The sequence below is a fragment of the Aythya marila genome, assembly GCF_965140915.1.
Source record: "Aythya marila genome assembly, chromosome: 5".
NCBI lineage: Eukaryota > Metazoa > Chordata > Aves > Anseriformes > Anatidae > Aythya > Aythya marila.
Genome location: NC_139046.1, coordinates 39,507,547 through 39,527,410, shown reverse-complemented (window position 1 = coordinate 39,527,410; position 19,864 = coordinate 39,507,547). Strand labels below are relative to the sequence as shown.

The 19,864-nt window shown below is 38.4% G+C and overlaps 1 protein-coding gene across 1 annotated transcript in view; it reads right to left on the bottom strand.

Moving 5' to 3' along the window:
• Positions 1-17,862, bottom strand: part of RASGRP1 (RAS guanyl releasing protein 1) — a 43,139-nt gene extending 25,277 nt beyond the window's left edge. The window contains exons 1-2 of the mRNA XM_082762094.1: positions 17,264-17,862; positions 15,097-15,266 (exon numbers count right to left, since the gene is read on the bottom strand). Of these exons, the coding sequence (XP_082618220.1) occupies positions 15,097-15,266; positions 17,264-17,295 (202 nt within the window). The 5' untranslated portion in view covers positions 17,296-17,862. The remainder of the gene's footprint in view (positions 1-15,096; positions 15,267-17,263) is intronic.
• Positions 17,863-19,864: the final 2,002 nt, after the last annotated feature.

The window sequence follows — 19,864 nt, the reverse complement described above, 5'->3', positions numbered from 1 at the left end:
CAGCTGATGCAATACACACTAGCCCAATATTTTAAGGCAAACAGAAATGTTTGCAGCATCACAACAGAGCACACCACAACTGAGTAGTGGGCAGTAGCATCTCTTAGTGACTCAGTTAGAAAGGCTCTAACTGAAAAATTTAGGTGTGTAGAAAACATGGCTGTACGTATAACCTCAGTCTGATAAACTTACGGAGAGAAAGCACTGGAGAGTTAGGAGAATAAGTTGCAGAAAATTTCCTATGAGCAATTGCTATCAATGCAGAATTTAAGGCTAAGCTTTTCAAAAGCCAAACCTCCCTGCGCTTACACTAAGAAAACAAGTAAGATGATAAAAGTCCTGAAGACTAATCTCTGTAGTGTTATTCTCAGCCTCTTTTAAAAGAGTGACAGGTTTAAGTTAACAGAAGCACTTGCAGATATGTTTAGAGATTTGTGTGCTCTTTGCCACACTTCCAATTTTGTTTTCACGTGTTAGCTGAGCTCCAAGGTCGTGACAGTGCATTCACCACTCAAGAAATACAGAAGACTCTGCTTAGCATACGATTCAACTAAGATGATACGAAGAGCTTAAAAATACCCTGTTACCAACCACAGGCACATCCTTAAACATCTAGGGCTTTTTGGTAGCAATGTACAGGAACTGTTAGTACTCCTGCACTACAACAACAGTATAAAGGTTTAGTTTCCTTTCAGGGAATCAAGTAGAGCTAAAGAATAATAAGCATTTTGAACTGTATAAATACATGTTCTCTCAGTGTAGCAGATAGAAACCAGTCATTTTCTGTAGTATGGGATATACTAATTGTATTTAACTACCCACTGTTTGCACAGATAAGAGAGAAACAGGCCATCTGGAAAGGCTACACTGGAAATCAGTTGAGTCAGGACTCTTAATTGATGGCATAAGAAATTGCAATTGGGCGAAGAGAGTTGAGTAACTGGAAAGAGAATACTAACCAGCAATCTCCAAAAAGGGACATAAACTAAATAAAAATATTGACTTCTTAAATACAGAAGTTACTCTAACAGATCAATGTAAAATAAAAATTAACGTTGGTGAATAGTCATCTGCATCACGCTTAAAAAGTTCTTGAGCTGTCTTTTGACTTTTACTACAAGTTCTCAATTTTACAGCATGAACCAAAGTTTACACATCTCCTGTTCATGTTCTCACGTAATTTCATTCATTACTCAACAGAACCTATTACAACATTCATTAAACAACAGATTTTTTCTGTTCTTATTTCTACTAGAACTATAAACAGTTTCTATTTCTACTAGAGTATAAACAGTCTGGTAGAGCAGGTGTTGTGTGCCAAGGCACTGAGGACAAAACAGCAAGTTTTGCCAGAGAAGTAGGGAATTCACAGGAGAAGGCTGGGACATCAGGAATCATAACGTGTTTTCAACTCTTTAGTATCTGGCTTTTTGTACTATTCCAAGTGTTTTCAACAAGAGTAAAGTTCTTTCAGGTCTATCACATAGAGGTTGGTATCAATTTTCATCTTTTTTTTTTTTTTTTTTTTTTTTTTTTTTTTTTTTTTACAAAACTTTTTGTTTTGCTACGGTTTACATCTAATGGGTCTTGTTTAACCAGAAAAGCAGTTCAATGTATCCTTAACTTGAAAGCTGCAATGATTACATGCACAATTATTATTAAGTATGTAGAGCTGTAGTTAAATTACCTGCTTTTAAGACATGCTCAATATAGGTCACACCCTGCTGACAAGGACAGCAAATAACTATCTTAGCAGCTTCTCCTCTGTGCATATTCCAAACTCTTCTATCAAGACGTACAACAGGTACCACTTGGTACCATGTTCCAAAATGCACTTTTATCCTTTTTTTAGTCTTTTTAATTTTCTTTTTCTTTTTTTTCCTCCATATTATAAAGGTGCACAGAAAAATAGCACATTCTGCTTAATGTTAGGTCAATACACTTAATGGAACTGTCTTGCATAACAGAAGTGGATTTTTGCTTCAAAACATCCAGATCTAACTATCTTACAAGAGAGGTGGACTTTACGATATTTTACAGTAACATATAATTATTTTGCACACACTAATGCATTACCGTTTTGTGCTATCCATTCCTCCACTGCACCAATAATTAAAAGGTTCAATCTACACAAAGAAAAACATTGTATTACTGATGGTTTAAAAAACAAACACACACTGCAGCCACAAATCTGAAGGTTCCCAGTACCGTCCAGCACTGAACAGCAAACTTGTATGGGATTATAACAGCACACAATTTTACAAACACATCTGATACCAAATATGTAATGTCATATTCCTGCCAGATCTATGAAAGAAGCACTTTTCAAGTAATGCACTATGACTCCAGCTCAGTTGCAGAATTGTCACTGGTTATTTCACACCTCTGACCACTAGGTCACTTCTTTTTAGAAGAGCTAACCTGCTAAACATAGCCATGTGTAAGGAAGTTACAAAAGTCGTGGTAAACTATCTTTGTGCAAATGCTGAAGCCAATAAGAGGGCTTTCCTGACTCTCTTGCAAGACTGTCTCTGACTGCCTCTACAGCATTCTCTTGAACCTCCAGCAGTGCTTTTTTTTAAAAAAAAAAAAAAAAAAAAAAGTTTGAGACTCATTTTCATTTCCGTTTGTATACCTGTTTCTAACCACACACCCTGCTGAGCAGAAACCACTAAGTGAACATTAAATAAAGTGGCATGGGTGTGTTTCAGTTAGTCAATTTACCTTAACAGAATGCTACAAAATACTGTATAAGCCTTAGCTTTGTTTCACTGCAGAAAAATGTAAGTAGTCCATCGGTTACATTCTTTTTCTCCTGTAAATACCCTTAATGTGTTGTTTTAATAAATAATCTCTGAAGCAAACAAGAAAGCAGGAAATGAAAATACTTTTCCAGTATTTAACTACATGAGTACAAAGAGCACAAAGAAATATAGGGCTGAATATTTTAGTATCCATACAGTAACAGAATGCCACTAAAATTATAGCTATGAAAGTTCCATTGCATATGTTACACTTAGAACAAATGAGAGTAAAAACATCCCAACCTAGGTGTATCAGCCACTCTACTGCACGGAGCCACCGGTTGGAGCATGTGATCTGTGATTTAGAAATAGGTGAACTATATCACTTGTTCCTAGAATAATTAGAAGAATCAAAGTACTCAAAAGCTAATAAGCAAGGCTGTAACAGTTGCCTGTTTTTCACCATCTCCTGGCAGCCACCAAGCCTACAGTAAATGTGCTTACTAGAAAAAGTATGTTCTATAGGCTGTATCGTTGTACTAGGACCTTCCCACTCATGAGGGCAATCATTAGGCAACAGGAAGAATGCCAAAATGTCTTAACTGAACTTAATTTTGGAAGAAAGAAGTTAGTTTTTCCTAGGTCTGAGAGGCCTTTATTTCATAAGCATTTCTTTACCAGCCAGTTCTAACTCTATCACCTACTGTACAATTTGAAATGAATCAGAAGTGAATCACAGAACCCTGACATCACATGAATAGTGATTATACTACTAAGAATACAAATAACTTCTTGTAAGCTACCTGTAAGCTACCAGTCATTATCAAAAGCTACCATCAAAAACAACACAACACAAGAAAGCATCAAGCAATTGCCAAGTAGTCCAGCAAAATGCAAAGCTGAAACTCATGGGTTGCTATATTAACGTTGCTGTATAATATTCTTCAAGACTTCTGCAAAGTGTTTTTTCATGTTGTTATTTTCCTGGTAACTTAAAGAAGATGGTGTGAGGACAGTGTTATAAATGTCTGTAAAGATTATTAAAGCAGCATCTGATAGCAAAACTGGGGCAAGTGATGTTTTTAAGGTTTAGCAGCAGGAAAACTTAATGAAACATACAGACCTGTGTTAAATACAGAGCTACATGTGGAAGTACCATGCTAGGGTTTAGTGGCTGAATTGAAATAGCTGTAAGACAGTATCACTGCCCCAAATCTTATGAGATAACTTAGAAAGGCTAGAAGGAGCTGAAACTGAACAAAATATTTCCTGAATACTTCATGGATACTTTCTGGAACTTGACCTCACAGATTGGAACACTATTCCCTGCAATCATTCTGTTTCAATTCAGTTAAAAACTTATACAACACATAATAACCTTACTATGGGCTTATTATTCCCTTTTAGCAAGGGAATTTGCTACCCTGCTAAGGAGGCAGTCATTTAACTCTGTTTGTTCAACTGATCAAATTTGGACAGAATCAGATTCTTAAGAAGCCATCCTCCCAGCTATTAGTTATGACTGTAATATCATAGAACAGAATCACAGAATGGGCTGGGTTGGAAGGATCCTTAAGGACCACCCAGTTCCAACTCCCTGCCATGTGCAGGAAAACTCCCACCAGACCAAGCTGCCCAAAGCCCCATCCAGCCTGGTCTCGAACACCTCTAGGGATGGGGCATCTAGAGGTTCTCTGGGCAACCTGCTCCAGTGCCTCACCACCCTCTGAGTAAAGAATTTCTTTCTAATGCCTAATCTAAATCTACCCTCTTTTACAGCCATTAGTCCTTGTCATATCACTGCACCCCCTCAAAGAGTCCCTCCCCAGCTTTCCTGTATGCCCCCTTTAGGCCCTGGAAGGCTGCTATAACGTCTCCCCAGAGCCTTCTCTTCTCCAGACTGAACAGCCCCAGCTCTCTCAGCCTCTCTTCATAGGAGAGGTGTTCCAGCCCTCTGATCATCCTTATGGCCTTCCTCTGGACTCACTCCAAAAGTTCCATGTCCTTTTTATGTTGGGTAATGCCATCACCAAGAGCTGAGAAACAGATTCAAACTAAACTAGGGTGTTTACTTTTTGAGTCATAAATAGCCTTATTTGTTACAGGCAGGTGAAAGCTCAGTTAACGTAGACATCAGGACTAGAGGCTAATGTTCCCATTCCAATGCAGAATTGGTTTTCTGTAAGCCAGTGTGTTTCAGAACCAGTTTAATTTGTTGCTAAATTGACCAGTGATGAAGATACCAGTCTCTGTAGGTGACTTATTCCAGCACTTGACCATCTGTGTCAGAGTTCTTCCTGTTGCCTTAAGTTTTTGATTAGAAAATGTGAGCAGCTTCAGGATATTACATCCAACCCCCAGTAGAGAGAAAAAATACTCTGTTTTCCTTAGCAATGTATTTTTTTCTATTTAAAGATTTCTTCCCCCATCTTTTCTCTATTAGGAAACATTAATATTGTCTTTTTTAATTTTTCCTTAGAAGCCAGACTTTCTAGATCTCTGGTCAACTTTAATGTTTTCTGAACCTTCAGCAATTTACCCACTTATGAAGAGAACTTGAACAAAGTAATCCAGAAGACATCTTAGCATCAGAGTTAGCATATTATTTTGAATATATATGTATATATATATAAAGCTATGGCACACAGGATAACTGTATATATATGTTATAAATAATAAAAATAAGCATATGCACTCCTCTATGCATACATATATCCCCTTAGAGTTTTTGCCTTTTCTGCAGTACTACAATACCATTACATCCTTTTCAGTTTTAAAGTCTGTCTTCATGTTGATATTCTTTCTTGTGGAACAGCTGTATATCAAGTTCACTGTACTCTGCTTTTACAACTGATTTTTACAACTGATTACTCTAAGTGTACCCTAAGAACTTAGTACTTGTTCTTAGAGAATTCTTCTTCATTTCAAATTATTATTTTAGATGGTTAATGTCTTTCAGAAATGGTGTAAGCTAATTACTATGACCTTACAAAGATGATGCATCAATTAGGTAAAAGAATGGTACTCAGAGTAAACCAAAGCATTCAGGGAATTATTGCATTAAAGCTTTTTTTTTTTTTTTTTTTTTTTTTTTTTTTTAAATTTGGCTTAGTCTGCATAAATGCTTGTAGCCACTAGGTGAGTAATATATAAACTTATTTACACAAGCAATTGGACTTATGGGAAAAACCTCCAAAATTAAAATGAGAACAAATCAGTATTTTTACAGAGAGGAAAGAACCATACTATATTGTGATGAGTTGTGCACTAGCAGAACCCTAAATGAGCCAAATAAACAGAAATGCTGAAAGAAATGCTATAAATGTGACAGTTCCCCAAGTCTAATTCCCACTTCAAACTCCCTATAGAATGGGAAGGAAAAAAAAAAGAAAGCAGAAAAAAAAAAAGTTCTTCCAAATACTCATTAACAATGCAGATATATCCAAGACACATGTGAGTCTAATATGCATCCAAGAAGGATAATAAGACTGTTCTGTGTGCAGGTAGGGAACATTAGGGGCTAAAAGCCTCAAGGGAAAGCCATTATTCTCTCTCAGAAACAGCTTTTGGAAAGCTAAATCTTGCAGAAAGCTCTGGGTGGATAATTCTTTAAAATGAAAACAAGAGGATAAAAGCTCTTGTCAAGGGGAAATGGGATGATTCTGAGAAATTAAAATGTTCTTCAAGAGAAACCAAATGAAATGTGGGTGGAAAGCATTCCATTAGCCTTGGAAATTCATATCAAGTACACAGAACAAGGTAAAAACTTAACACGCCCCTACACACGCTAATATTCATTGTTCTACAGTATGGTTAAAGCATTGATCTTGGCGAGTGTAGATGAAAACTTTTAAATCAAGTACTTTTTTTCTATAGAGCCTAACAATTGTAATTTGAGAGCTCAAGTTTTTTCAAAACTTGAAGTCATCATACTAAAGGAGCCATGTGAAGTTTTTCAGCTACAGACAACTTCTGAATAATTCAGGTGTAATGCCTGGCAACACAGCTGTGCTGGTATAAACACAGGTAGCTAAGACAAACCAGACTTCCAGAACAGAAACAGAAAATTCTCAAGATGGTACCACTAGGTGACCACTCACCTCAGCTGCATGCTTCACACTTACTCATCCCACAGCAACAGTGTTTTTACAATGAGCTTCTATCTAACTACATGATTGATCCTGGTGCATCCAGTTATCAAACCCACAGAAGCATGAAGTCGGCTTCATTTGAAAGTGTGAACTGTAACAGAGCAGCAGACACAAGCAGCTTTCCTTTAGGTCCCTAAGAGATGTTACAGGTAGCTTAGACCCCAGTTTCTGGCCTTGACTTTCATTGCTTACTCGTACTTCTACCCTAACTATAAAGTTGCTCTAGTATAGTATTTCTGACTTAGTTTTAAATTTCTCTTAAATACCTCAGCTTCCCAGTCTTCGGTCTAACTTCTAGATATATTTCTGGAATTAACATTTACACACTACCAGGCAAGCTATCTTCTAACCCAGCAGATGCGGGCATGCCTTTGTCCCTTCCTCAGACTGGGACATATCTTATTCTGTAAACAGGGGAAAAAAAAAAAAAAAAAAGTTTCCAAAAAGCTTTCAGCTTCACTACTGACTTAAAACACACCTAAGCACCATGCACCACTATCAAATACTTACATACAGAAGCTTCCCAATTGCTGATTCAAGCTAGCTGCAGTATGTCAAGTTTTCACCAGAGAAATTTTCTCGTATGTTCATGTGTAAGCTTTATTGGCCCCACAGCAGCAGTTGCTCTAGCACAGAAAGTGTCTCATGCCTCCCAAGTACTGTTGTAGTACATTTCTTAATATTAATAACAGAGGTATCTGATCATTTTCTTATTCAAAGTAAACACTGTTTGTTTTTTTTCTAGTGTACATTATTTAAAAGAATAACACTACATAGTGGAGACCAACATTAGACAGAGCTGATTAAATATAGCTGAGGAACAGAGCTGACAACCTCATCCTTATCCAAACCATAAATTTGGAAGGTGAAATATTTTCAAGAAAACGTAAAGGTTAACATAGAAAAAAATCATCTCACACTACAGTTCTCTGCCAGAGGATTCTGTATTTCAAAAGAAAGGAATTATGGCATGACCACAATATAGGTGACACTAAGCACTTTATTCTTCTTAACATGACCTCTATATACACATGAACATTAAAGCTGCAGTGTTTGAGGATTCCTGAAGTTATTTCCAATGCAAATACAATCTTAATAGCTATTAATGGGTGCTCTCTTACCTTTGCCTTTTCCCAGCTTTTGCACTTTCACATTCTGACCTCTTTAATGCGAGGAAAAAAGTGTTATCATGTTTAGAAAATTATCTTTTTTTTATAAATTTTAGAAAATTATCCTGGGTAACAGAAACATCTACTGAACTGTGTAATACTTCATGGGAAGCCCCTTCTTTCTCAGACTTATAAAGAGCATTGCCAAAGTATGTATTTATACCTGGCAATAAACAGCAGAATACTGAAAGACTCAACATTAAAGCATACACAAACCAAACAAGTAAAACACACGGGGAAGCCTAAAGAGCAAGTGACTGATTTCTTGCTTCTACTTCATACATATGCTGTAGAGAAGAAAGAATTGAAATTCATGAAACATTCTCAAGAGAATGAATTATTTTCTATTGCTATCTAAGCTTTTGTGCACTGCAAATTAGAAGTTATATTGTTTTTCTGAAGTTACATTTACAGGTATGAAGATATAATTTTCTGTCATAGCCCTATGGTAACTATCAGTAAATGGGAGGCAGCTTTGTAAAGCAAGATGTCTAAGTTCTATGTATTTTCTTTTATTGTTTATTTCATGACTCAGACAACTATATTGAAAAGACCGAAGTCAAATTAGCTAATTGGAACTTTAAAACACACACAAAGAAATCCAGTTTAATTTCTTTGGGAAAAAAACCCACAGACATCAGTTTAAAAAAAAAAAAATCATTTTCTTTTTGGTACTATCACAATTACCATTAATAGTTAGCTAAATGGCACTTAGCTTTCTACAGAGCAACAGCTGCTCTTCTGTTCCCACAATGTCATTAACTGATCATTAACATAGTTTCTGTTGCCAAGCAATACTAAATTTTCTGCGCTGTATTTGACCAAATCACACCCAAATTACTAAACACATAATCATTGATGCCATTGTAACACAGTATAACACTGTGAACAAACTTTAATCACTTTTTGGGGGGGTCAGGGACTTCAACATTCACTCTAGACTTTGGGAGCAGAAGGGACAAACATGAGACAAACAAACAAATGACTGGCTAGGCAATGCTAACAAAAAAAAAAAAAAAGCCAGAATTCTGACTAAAAGGCAATTATATTCTATAATTTGGTATATTTGGTAAAAGAGTAAAGATAAACTTGATAAACTTGGTACTTGAACTGTGATTGTTTTATTAGTTATTGCATATTGCAACTAGACTAGAAGAATGTATTTATGTTGAGTAGAATTTTTTTCTTAGAAGACTCATTATGTTTTTGCATGATACTGATACAAAAGTGAGCTATAGAAATATGAGTTCACAGAACTAGACAACACTGCTAACATAGGTTGTTGTTTTTTTTTTTAATAATTATTTATTTTTGAAAACATAAATTATGATCAACTTGTTGATCACCTACAGAGACAACCAGCTCCTTTGACAGATGGTCTCAATTCTATCACATATTTATCTGGCATCTTTCATCCAGATCAGTCCTGAACCAGTTTCCCAGATTTCTAAGGTTAGTTTACAAACACTCTCTTTATCCCACACTGAGTCAACAAGCTGGTTTAATAAGCTGATCATATACTGCAAAACAATTTGCATCACAGCCTAAGATTAGTATGACCATTAGAAACTGCAAATTGCACTAGGTTCACATGAATTCTATTAACATTACTAATTTATGAAGTTAAAATAATAGCTTTTTAGAAAAGTGGATTGCGGGTTTAAATCTTTTTTAAAATACAATTTTTTTCCCTACTGAAGACTGACAAACAATTAATTCCACTGCAAACAGTTTTTCATGACTGAGTTTCTATATAGAATTACAATACATAAAACATGTATTAATGTATGTGTATTATGTACACGTATAGATGTACATGTACTCTGGGGAAGAGAAAAAAACAAAAACAACAAGAACAACCAGTTGCTTCCCTAAAACCCTTTACTTACATCTCTCAAGAAACCACGCACAGGGACACTGCATGGTGACAGACACTTAAAAGAAGTTTCATATTTCTTTTTTCCACTGAGCATGCTCATCTTGCCCAGCAGTAACTGAAGTGCCTGAACAAGCAGGCACAGGTTAAGCATAGCTCTTCTATGTGCTACAGCAAGTATGCTTGTAGTGCTTAGACACAGAGGCAAATATATAAGATCCACACTCAAAGGCTGAAGACATAAATACTTCATAATATTAAAATTGTGACAGCTTAGGGATTTCTTAGCTCCTTCGTGACCCTCTGATGTTTTCAGGAAGCATTTGTAGAAATTAGGACTGTCAAGTATGCTCTTAGGAGTGTTTGTTAGGTAATTTTAAGTAAAATTTCAGGACTTTGCTGTAAACAAAGCAGGGAGGTAGAAAAATGACAATATGCTACAGATACATTTTGTCCCAATTGCTACAGACTTTATAAACATTTGTAAAAATGATTTAAACAAATGTATTGTGTACTCAGAGGAAAGACCCTTTAACTCTATATAGCCTATAAGCTTTAATGCACATTAAAATAGTTCATTGAATCTTCAAAAGATGTATTTAAAAAAAATAAAAAATCAGCACACTTCAACATTAAATTCAACATTTACATGGTAAGATAGAAGCTTAAAGTCAAAGAAATAAATTGGGATCTCTTACCCTACACAGTGAATGTATAAATAGGGGGAAAGAAAACATCTGCTAGAACAGAAACTGACTTACTACAAACAGTCAAAACATCAAGCTCGCAGTAGCATTAGAATAGCCATGGATAAAACGTATGATGAAGTATTGTTATTTCACTTCTATATGTAGCAGATACAGAGTTTAAAAAATTAAGATATAATTATTCAGTGAAGTGAACACTGCTGAAATATTTTTACTAATTTGTAACACTTTCTGGACTAAATATATGTCAACATGTATTTATGCAGTCTTGCAAAGATTATTATAAAGAAGAACTAGCAAAAATAGAGCTCCGCTACTGAGCGTACACTTCCTGTGTTCTACTGAACTGTCAGCATTAAATAGTCGATGTGGCCATGGAACAGCAAGCTACTATGGTGGTTTTGACAACAAAGCTGATAGTACTAGTGTCTTTACAACCAAGCAGTGATGTAGGAGACAAAGTCGTACTGACTTCCAGAGACCGGTCTGACCATCAAATAGTTTTATATACTACATAATAGGAAAACATGGATACGAGGAGTTAAAGCCACTTTTATAATTGTTTTATCTACAGTTTCACTACAGAATCACAGTCACTAGCAAAGACTTCCTCCAGAATAAATTAACTCCCTCCTGAAGTTGTCATATTCTAAGCCAAGATTTATTAATTACTTTTTTTCCATGAATTCACAGCTTCAGCCATCTTGTTGCCAATTAAAAGAGGAAATTAAAAGTAGGTGTTAGTTAAAAGTAGGAGACCTTTCTGTTCCAAATTAACATCTCCGATGGAGAGGTTCCACCAAATCTAGCCCTTCCTTATGCAAGCTACATTTTCTAGTCTTTTCAGTCACCTTACCCTACCTCCTGCTCTTCCCCTCTATCCACTCCCCTCCCTCCTTTGATTTCTCTTTTCCTCTATTACGACTTCTTTCCTTCCATACAACCTTTTTTTTTTTTAATCCATAAATGTTATTGTCAGCTCCTACACTTTCCCTTCTTTTCAAAGGCAATCAAATGTAATGCATTCATTTACACTCTGCAGCTCTTGTCAATCTAGATCATAGCAGTAACAGCATCCTGCAGGTACTTGTAAAGCTGAAAGGTTTTCCCAGTCACATAGAAAATGTTTTAATCCCTGTCCTATCTAATCACATTTTTTCCTCTTTGCACTGTTGAGAGCTGTTTCAAGCCTCTACAAGCTTCTACATAGACTAAAAACAGGACCAATGTCCCTTTCTGAGAAACTACCTGCCTTCATTCTCTCATCGTACTCTTCTTTTCCTGAATTCTTGTCCTAGTCCATGTCCTGGCTTTTCTATTGCCTTTACTTTTGGCAATTCTTTTTTGGAACTCATCTTACTCATCCTGACGCAACCTTTCCATGGCTTGAAGAAGCCTCTTTCAGCATCTCCTTCTATCTTTGTTAATAAAAATCATGCTGTTGAATAAAATAAGCACTGGTGCTACACTCTTCTCTCAGATGTAGTTATCCACATGACTTCACGCTACCTCATATGACCCTCGCTGTTCAAGCTAAAGATGGCCAGATTTGAGAGGGGAGAGAGAGAATACATTAATCATTCTAAAGTACGTGTTCAAGTTGATTACACTGAATAAGATTTTGGTCTTTTCTAAAAAAGAAAATGAAAGTCCACCTAACTCTCAACTTTTGGAAACAGCAGGTAACCACCACCTTGTTGATTTTGGACTCACTACCTTGTAAATCAAGGTGTTAAATCCACATTCTACTGTCATTTTCTAACCAGCACTTTTGCAGACCCACAGACAATATCACAAACTCCAAGATCCAATCTTTGCTTCTTACCTCCTTAGCATAGGTTTTAGATTATCTCAGCTCTCTTGAGCTTTCTCTTGAAAGTTGCCTTTCTACAAAACATCCTGGAATTGTTTACAACACTGTGGCAAAATTTTCTCACTCATTATTTGAGCTTCACACATCCCACTTTCTCATTTTCCCCCTTATCCATACTGTAAGACAAATTATGAATACTTGTGCCCTCCACAGTTTTAAGTGTGGGTTAATTCTTAATGCCTTCTTGGTTAGGCCATCTTTCTGCTATTCCTCACATAAATGGCAGAAGGCTGCCAACTTCCCTTTACACACCATTTTTGACAGCAGCCTCTCTTACACATAATGTGGTTTTTTTTTCCAAGCTTTTATAATTGATTTCAGGAATATAAATTTGGCAGCATACTTTATAGAAAAACTGTATTTATAATTGTATACATAATACTAGCAAGTGCTGTATAGTATTAACATGATTAAGTACATATTCTGAAGTGTGACACATCAACATCTCTATCTACTACATACTGTATTTCTTAACCCTAGACAGTAAATACATCAAGGGCTTTTTTCCAGAAAGCAAATTAAAAATGTAGTAAGAAGATCTGTGCTTAAGTCTTGGAGGATTCAGCATTTTTAATATTGAAGTAACACTTGTTCAGATTACAATAATCAATTTCTGGAATAATATACAAAATAACACACAGCAGCATATTTGAAACTGAGAATACAACTTTAATCTGATTAGAATAAAGGGTAGTAGCTTTACTTAATACACTTAATATTATGCATGGGAATAAACTTGCTTAATCATTCAATATACTTGTAATAATTCAGCCTTTTTTTTACCCACTCTTTTTCTCCCTACTCCTCCTCAGTCTCCCAGATTAAAGTTTTTCCATTGCTTCCTTTGTTGGCATGACAAAATAAACATATTTTCCACAGCACTTTTGTTGATGGCTACAAAAACCTTCTCTAAGCAACTTTGTTAAATAGGTTATCTATAGTTTTAAGTTGCATTTTACAGTTACCTTAAATACTCAGCTTGGAAATTCCAACATATTTTAAGAATATGCATAATGTCATAGAAGACACGCAAATACAGACACACACAAAAAAGAGTCTCAGTGTCTACCGTGCACATCATGACTGTAGCAGTCCTTAATGAGCTTAACTATGAAACCCTTTTGAAAGATTCACATGCACTGACAACTGAACTGGACAGGTACACTTCTTATCTCTGTCACCTTAGTCCTTATAACACATGGATGCCCAGGAATCTGAGAGCACATGCTGATTTATATACTTCGAATATGAAAAAGTTATTAAAATAAAGCTAAGCAAAATAAATCAACCATTCAGTGTTTTACATATCGTACTTAAAATCAACCACATAAAAATAGATACAAGTTAGTATTGGTTAAAAAATCTCAATATTTTAACTGTACAAAGGTCTTACACATGCTTTAGATGTCTTGCCTCACTCCCAGTGAATCAAAACTTATAACTGATGTTTGTTTAAAACCTGGGGCTTTGTAGCAGTTCAATGAATACGTTATTTACAATAATTAAATGGAGGAGGAAAGGAGCCAGAAAGAAACAAAACAGTATTGATAATTGGATGTTTTGTCAACTTTTCCCAGACACGTTTCTCTGTACAAGTTTTAAGTATATTAAAAAAAAAAAAAAAAACAAAAAAAAAAACATTTCCAATGGATGCTAAAGATTAGTCATTGTTTATACAGTATTTATGTGCTGCAGTACTACATCAACGCTGTGTTACTATTTAACTGCACAGATTAATTATTTTTAGAGGTGAGTGGGTGTTTGAGAGCATTCAGTGTTTAAGGACTACTCTGCAAGTAAACTTTGCAAGATGCTTTCAGAGTAGTTCACATTACTGAAAGATACAGTGTTAAACAAATTACCTACAAAGTATTTGGAACCCTTCTGAGTGCTTCAGTACTAGTATATTTTAATCATATAAAAAAAATGAACATGTTTACTAATGAAAAAGATTGGAAAAGTAGACTAAGGATACAGGGTTACTGCAATAATCATCCATGTACTACAATTCTTATGGCAGAAAGAGAAATGAATGGCTTGAAAAAGAATTCAGCTGTGATTTTTATTAGGATTTTTTCTCACTACTGAGATACAACTTAAAATCTATACAGATAATGTAAGAGGCAATCCAACGTTAGTTTACTCATCTTAAAAATAGCTCTGCTCATTTCAAAATATTTAACATAAACACATCATTGACACATTATGAACATATTACAGTAACATAATGATTACTTGTTAAAGTTTACCAAACTGATATTCAAAGAACCAATTAAAAAAAAAATAAAATAAAAGAGGGAAAAAAAGCACAAACATAAGGAAGTACGAATGACTGGGGTTTGTTCTATTCTCTCAAGATAAAAATAAATAAATAATCACATCAATCTCTTGGCATATATTAACATGCATACAAAGATCAACAAACCCATAAAATATCCATTTACCTACTGAATGCATAACAATCAGTTAAGCCTTTCTAACTCTCTAGTAAATCAATGTAATTCACTAGTAAATGACCTAGAAATAACCAGTACAGAAACATATTCATACCATTCCAAAAACTCCCAGACACTCACCAAAAGACTGAATGCAGGTTTCAAGAAGATCTTCCAAAGTCGCCCCCTTGGCCAGGTGTCCCAGTGGCACCATTGTGACTTGGGTAAGGTTTGAAAGGCTGTGACAATGACTGATCTGCTTCAGCTCAAGTGCTGATTCAGGAACAGTGCTGCATCCTTGGGCAGGTTGCCTAGAAGAAAACACAGTAGCGAAGTAAGTACAAGATGAGTGAGTGGCAAATTTTATGCTACATGGAAAAGGGGGAGAAATTTAAAGGGCAATTAATTCCCTGAAGCTAGGTTGATGAAATACATAGCCCTCCCACTTAATAAGTACACCAAAGAGACTACTCAGTAAATTATTTTTTCTTCCTTCTAAACGTGGATTGTAGAGCACACAGTTATAGAGCTCCTTGAATGATCTCTCAGGTTAACTCTCAAGCAAAGCAATAAGACTTCTGGTATGTTTACATTACTGTTTTAGCACAAGTTTAAAAAACAGCAGCAAAACTTTAAACTGTATATACAAGTCATGTAACAGGAACATCATTATGCATTAGTGTACCACATATTTTTGTGGTTACCAAAAGTAAAGAAGAAAAAAAATATAACTATAATCAAATATTACACATTGAAAAAACACAGACGAGCTTTATTAATAGTGATTTTCCAAGTGATTTTCTAAGTCCCCAAAATATCAGTGCAACTTTACAGTGGAGCATTTCACAAAATAAATAAATAAATAAATAAATAAAAATTGCTGGTGAGTTTGTATCCATTCTATACTATTATTTCCTACTAAATTGTTTTAAGAGTGCATACATGACTGAATTAATGGTTTTATTATGAAAGGCTTACAACTATAAATGAGGCCAAAAATAAAGCTAGTATCTAGTTCTAGGCTTGTATTTTGCTCATATTATCGTTTCTCAGAGCCTAAGAATGCATTAGTTACAGATAGTATTAAAATATGTTCATTACTTGTGGACATGTTCTTCTTTCTGTATGAAACATTAAAGAAGAACAAATATCATGAAGAGTGCTGAAACATTTTCACCTGCAAATAACAGGAACCACTTCAAAATCTGACTTGAGAGCATGACAGCACGGCTCCCAAAAGGGCAACAGTCACTACTGTTTCCATAAAACTCAGGATTATTTTGAGACAATTCACACTCCACAATCTCCCTAAGGAAGTTACTGCAGCATCTTTAAGTTGCTATCTTAAGCTTTCATACAATTTTTCTTTGACAGAGCACTATGCAAAACTTTTTATTAATACACTGACAATCCTGAGAAGAAAAGGCATAGAAACGTATCCAGTGTGCATACCACATACAGGCAGAGACTGCAGTAACGACGCCAGCATCCCATACAGGTGGTCCCGAACAAATATGGAAATACGGATGCCTGGCGAAGACAGACTGGACCCTACCTCATGTCAGCGACTTTCAAGACTTCACTTAAGTTTCTGACTCATTTCCACGCTGGAAAAGCCACAGAACTCCACGTGATGTCACTCCTCGCCCACCGCCAGCAGAGCGCAGCCCTGACCCCGCAGAGCCAGCGACCATCGCTCAGCTCTCCTGCGCTCAATCTGGCACTAGCTATGCAAAGAATTTTCTGTTCCCTTCCCCCTTTCTCTAGATTTCCCTCGTCGCTCTGTGATCTGACTTCCTGTTCTCTCATAAAGCAGAGCGAGGGCCCGATCAGCTTTCAGGGTTCTCTTTTTACATGCTCGGCCACCACCCCTCCTAGCTTCGTGCCGGGCCCCCGCAGCTCAGGGCAGAGGATGCTCGGGACGCGGTGGCGGCGAAGCCCGAGTTTTAGTGGAGGATATTTTCGGTCTGGTCATCCGAGCCGGCACCGAACAGCGCACAAAAGCAAAGTTCACGGCCCCAGATAGGGTCGGAGCAACGCCGCGGCCCGCTCGGCGGACCCCGGCGGAAGAGGCACCCCAAAACTGGCCAGGCGGTAGCGCAGCCCCCGGGGGCCGCGGAGGGGACCCCTCAGGGACCTCCGCAACACCCGCAGGTTCCCCGGGGGCGGAGGCGCCCCCCGGCAGAGCCCTGTCCCCCCCAGGTTCCGAGCGCCCCGCGGCGAGACCGGCGCTGGGAAGGGTGAAAGCGGGTCCTGCCCGCCGCCTCCTGCCCCCCTGCCCCGCAGCCCCCGGCCCGAGCGGACTCACCGGTTCTCCCTCCTCTTGCCCAGGGTCCCCATGTCGCCGCTAGCCTCGGCTCCGCCGCCCGGCCGGCGGAGCGGGGCGCGGGGCTGCGCGGGACGGAGGGGGTCGGGGCAGCGGGGCGGCCCCGCGCATCGCCCGCTCCCGCCTCGCCTCGCCTTAGCAGCTCGCAGCCGAGTGAGCGGGGCAGCCGCCGCCCGTGACGAGCGAAGGCGAAGATCTTATCGGCAGAAGGAAGTCCCGAGCCGCCAGGCTGCTCTTCTTTGAAGCCGCCGCGTTTACCAGGTACTGAAGCGCCCGCTCCTGCCTGGCTCCGATGCCGGCCGCGACCCTGCCTTGGGGGCAGCCCCCGGGGGCCGGCCCTGGCGGAGCCCACGCGTGCCTCCAGGCAAACGCTGCGGCCCTGCACGCCTGCGCCCCGCCTGCGGGACGTCCCGCGTGGGGGCCGGGGGCCGCCGCAGCCCCTGGGAGGTCCCGGGGGACCAAACCCTCAGCCCCGAGGGAGCGGCGCAGGGCGTATTCAGTGTGGGCGAGCACCCGCGGGGAGCTGCTCCGTGGGGCCGTGGCTCGGCTTTCCCCGAGGTGCTGGCGGCTGGAAGTGGAGGCTGAGATGCCTTTGTGCAGCTCCTGTCGGCTGCCACCTCACGCTGCCTCGCCGGATGAGATGTGATGTACCCCAGGCGTCTGCACTGCTGACTGTCCCGTTCTGGCCACTGATAGAAAAGAGAAAGAAACTCCTTCGCTTCTGAGAAGAAAAGGCCGGGCAGGAAATCTGAAAGGTCAGGCTCGTTGCACGTAGCACAGTTTGACTAAATGGGCTTGCGTTTAGAAGTATGACCATCTGAGCCGTGCAAAAGTCACAAATCACTTAGGCTCCACCACTTTGAGAGCTCAGTTTACATTACAGAAGGCTACTTGGGCATCACATGCCGTTGTACTGAGATCCACACAGTTTCTTTGACCAGTAAGATTCAGATATTCTGAATAATTTGATACCAACAACCTGGGCACATTCTTCTTTAGGTCTCCAAGATGATCAAATTCACAAATGCACTCATGGGCATTTTCTCAGGTGAACTGCCACTATCACCATGAGTTGCATAAACCTGCCTGACCGTGCACAAGACCTGCAGGTGAAAGGAAAAGCCCTGCATGCAACTGGAAATCACATTAGTGATTCAGCAGGTGCCATTCCCCTGAGTGATACTGAGCTCATTCCCAGCTTGAAGATCACTGTGGTTTATGGAACACAAATGCACAATATATATCCAAGACCACTAGTCATGTAATCTGTGATATTCTCTGTAACACCTAAATTGTTAAGCCAATATCCTGGCCTAATTCTACTTCAGACAAGCCCATCCCAGCTATCTTTGCTTTTTCTTTAACTGTAGTTTTCTTGAGAAGTTCATGTGCATGTGTATACACACACAAATAAATGGGGGGTTGAGAGAAAGAACACTGTCCAGATTTGTAGTTAGAAGGTAACCATCAGTAAATCTTACACAATCTCATACAAAAATGCAATTGTATCTTACACACCTGTATGGCAGCCTGACATACTGACCCTTGAATGTAATGTGTTCCAGGTGAAATGGTCTCCTGCTGTAAAGTACATTCACACCTGTTTTTTGTCCTCAGAAGATCAGAGACCTGTGGAAAGGGAAGGTAATTCTCTTTTCTGAGAGTTTCTATCAGTAGATGATTGTTTTACAGTGAAACTTACAGAGCCATGCTAACAGAGTTGTATGAAGACTGTTATGCCTAGGATAGGCCATATTGATCCTGAGGGAACACTTCTGATTCAGAAATTTTAAACCATTTTGTTCCGATCTCTGGGATATCTTGCAGCAGTCAAACTCACAAAATGAATTTTACCATTGGAACTGAGTGAAGGGATCTAGTTTTTGCCTCAGAGTAAGTCAGATCTTTGAAGTTCTGCTGTACCTTTTCCCCTTCAAGTTAGTGTGAGTTCACAAACCTAGCTTGCCCTCAAAGTAGAGTAAAAATAATTTTCTGAAGCCAATGGGACAGCTAGTAGAGCTCTATAAGCATACGAGTCTGCATGCAAAAAATTAATCAAGGAAAAAACCCCACCCCAACTAAAAACGATGCATGTTCTGCCATACCAATTCTTTCATTTCCCCACCCACTCATATTAGTTCAAGTGCTGCCACAGCCAATTAATGGTAAAAGAGAAAGACCGCACGTTTTTCCAGTAGCATTCACTTAGATCTGTTTTACTTAGATCGTTGTGAAATCACAGCATGAGTGCGAAGGCTCTTAGGTGTTCTCGTGGGATAATGAATGAGGTGGCTTCCTGCACTGATAGAGGACCCTGTTGGGTCATGGGGTCAGCAGACAACATCAAGAAGGCAAGCTAGACAATCTACTGTGGAAACTAATTCCAGAGAAGGAGAAAAGATTACTAATACAATTGGAAAGAAGGAAGCTACAAAGAACTACTGCTGGCTTAACATATGTTATGCAAATAAATAGTAATCAGAATCACTAGTTCTCTTCAGTTAGGGCCTGCTACCAATTGCATGTGAAAAAAAAAAAAGAATAAAATCTTTTATCTGAGTTGTGATATGCCAAAGGTGTGGC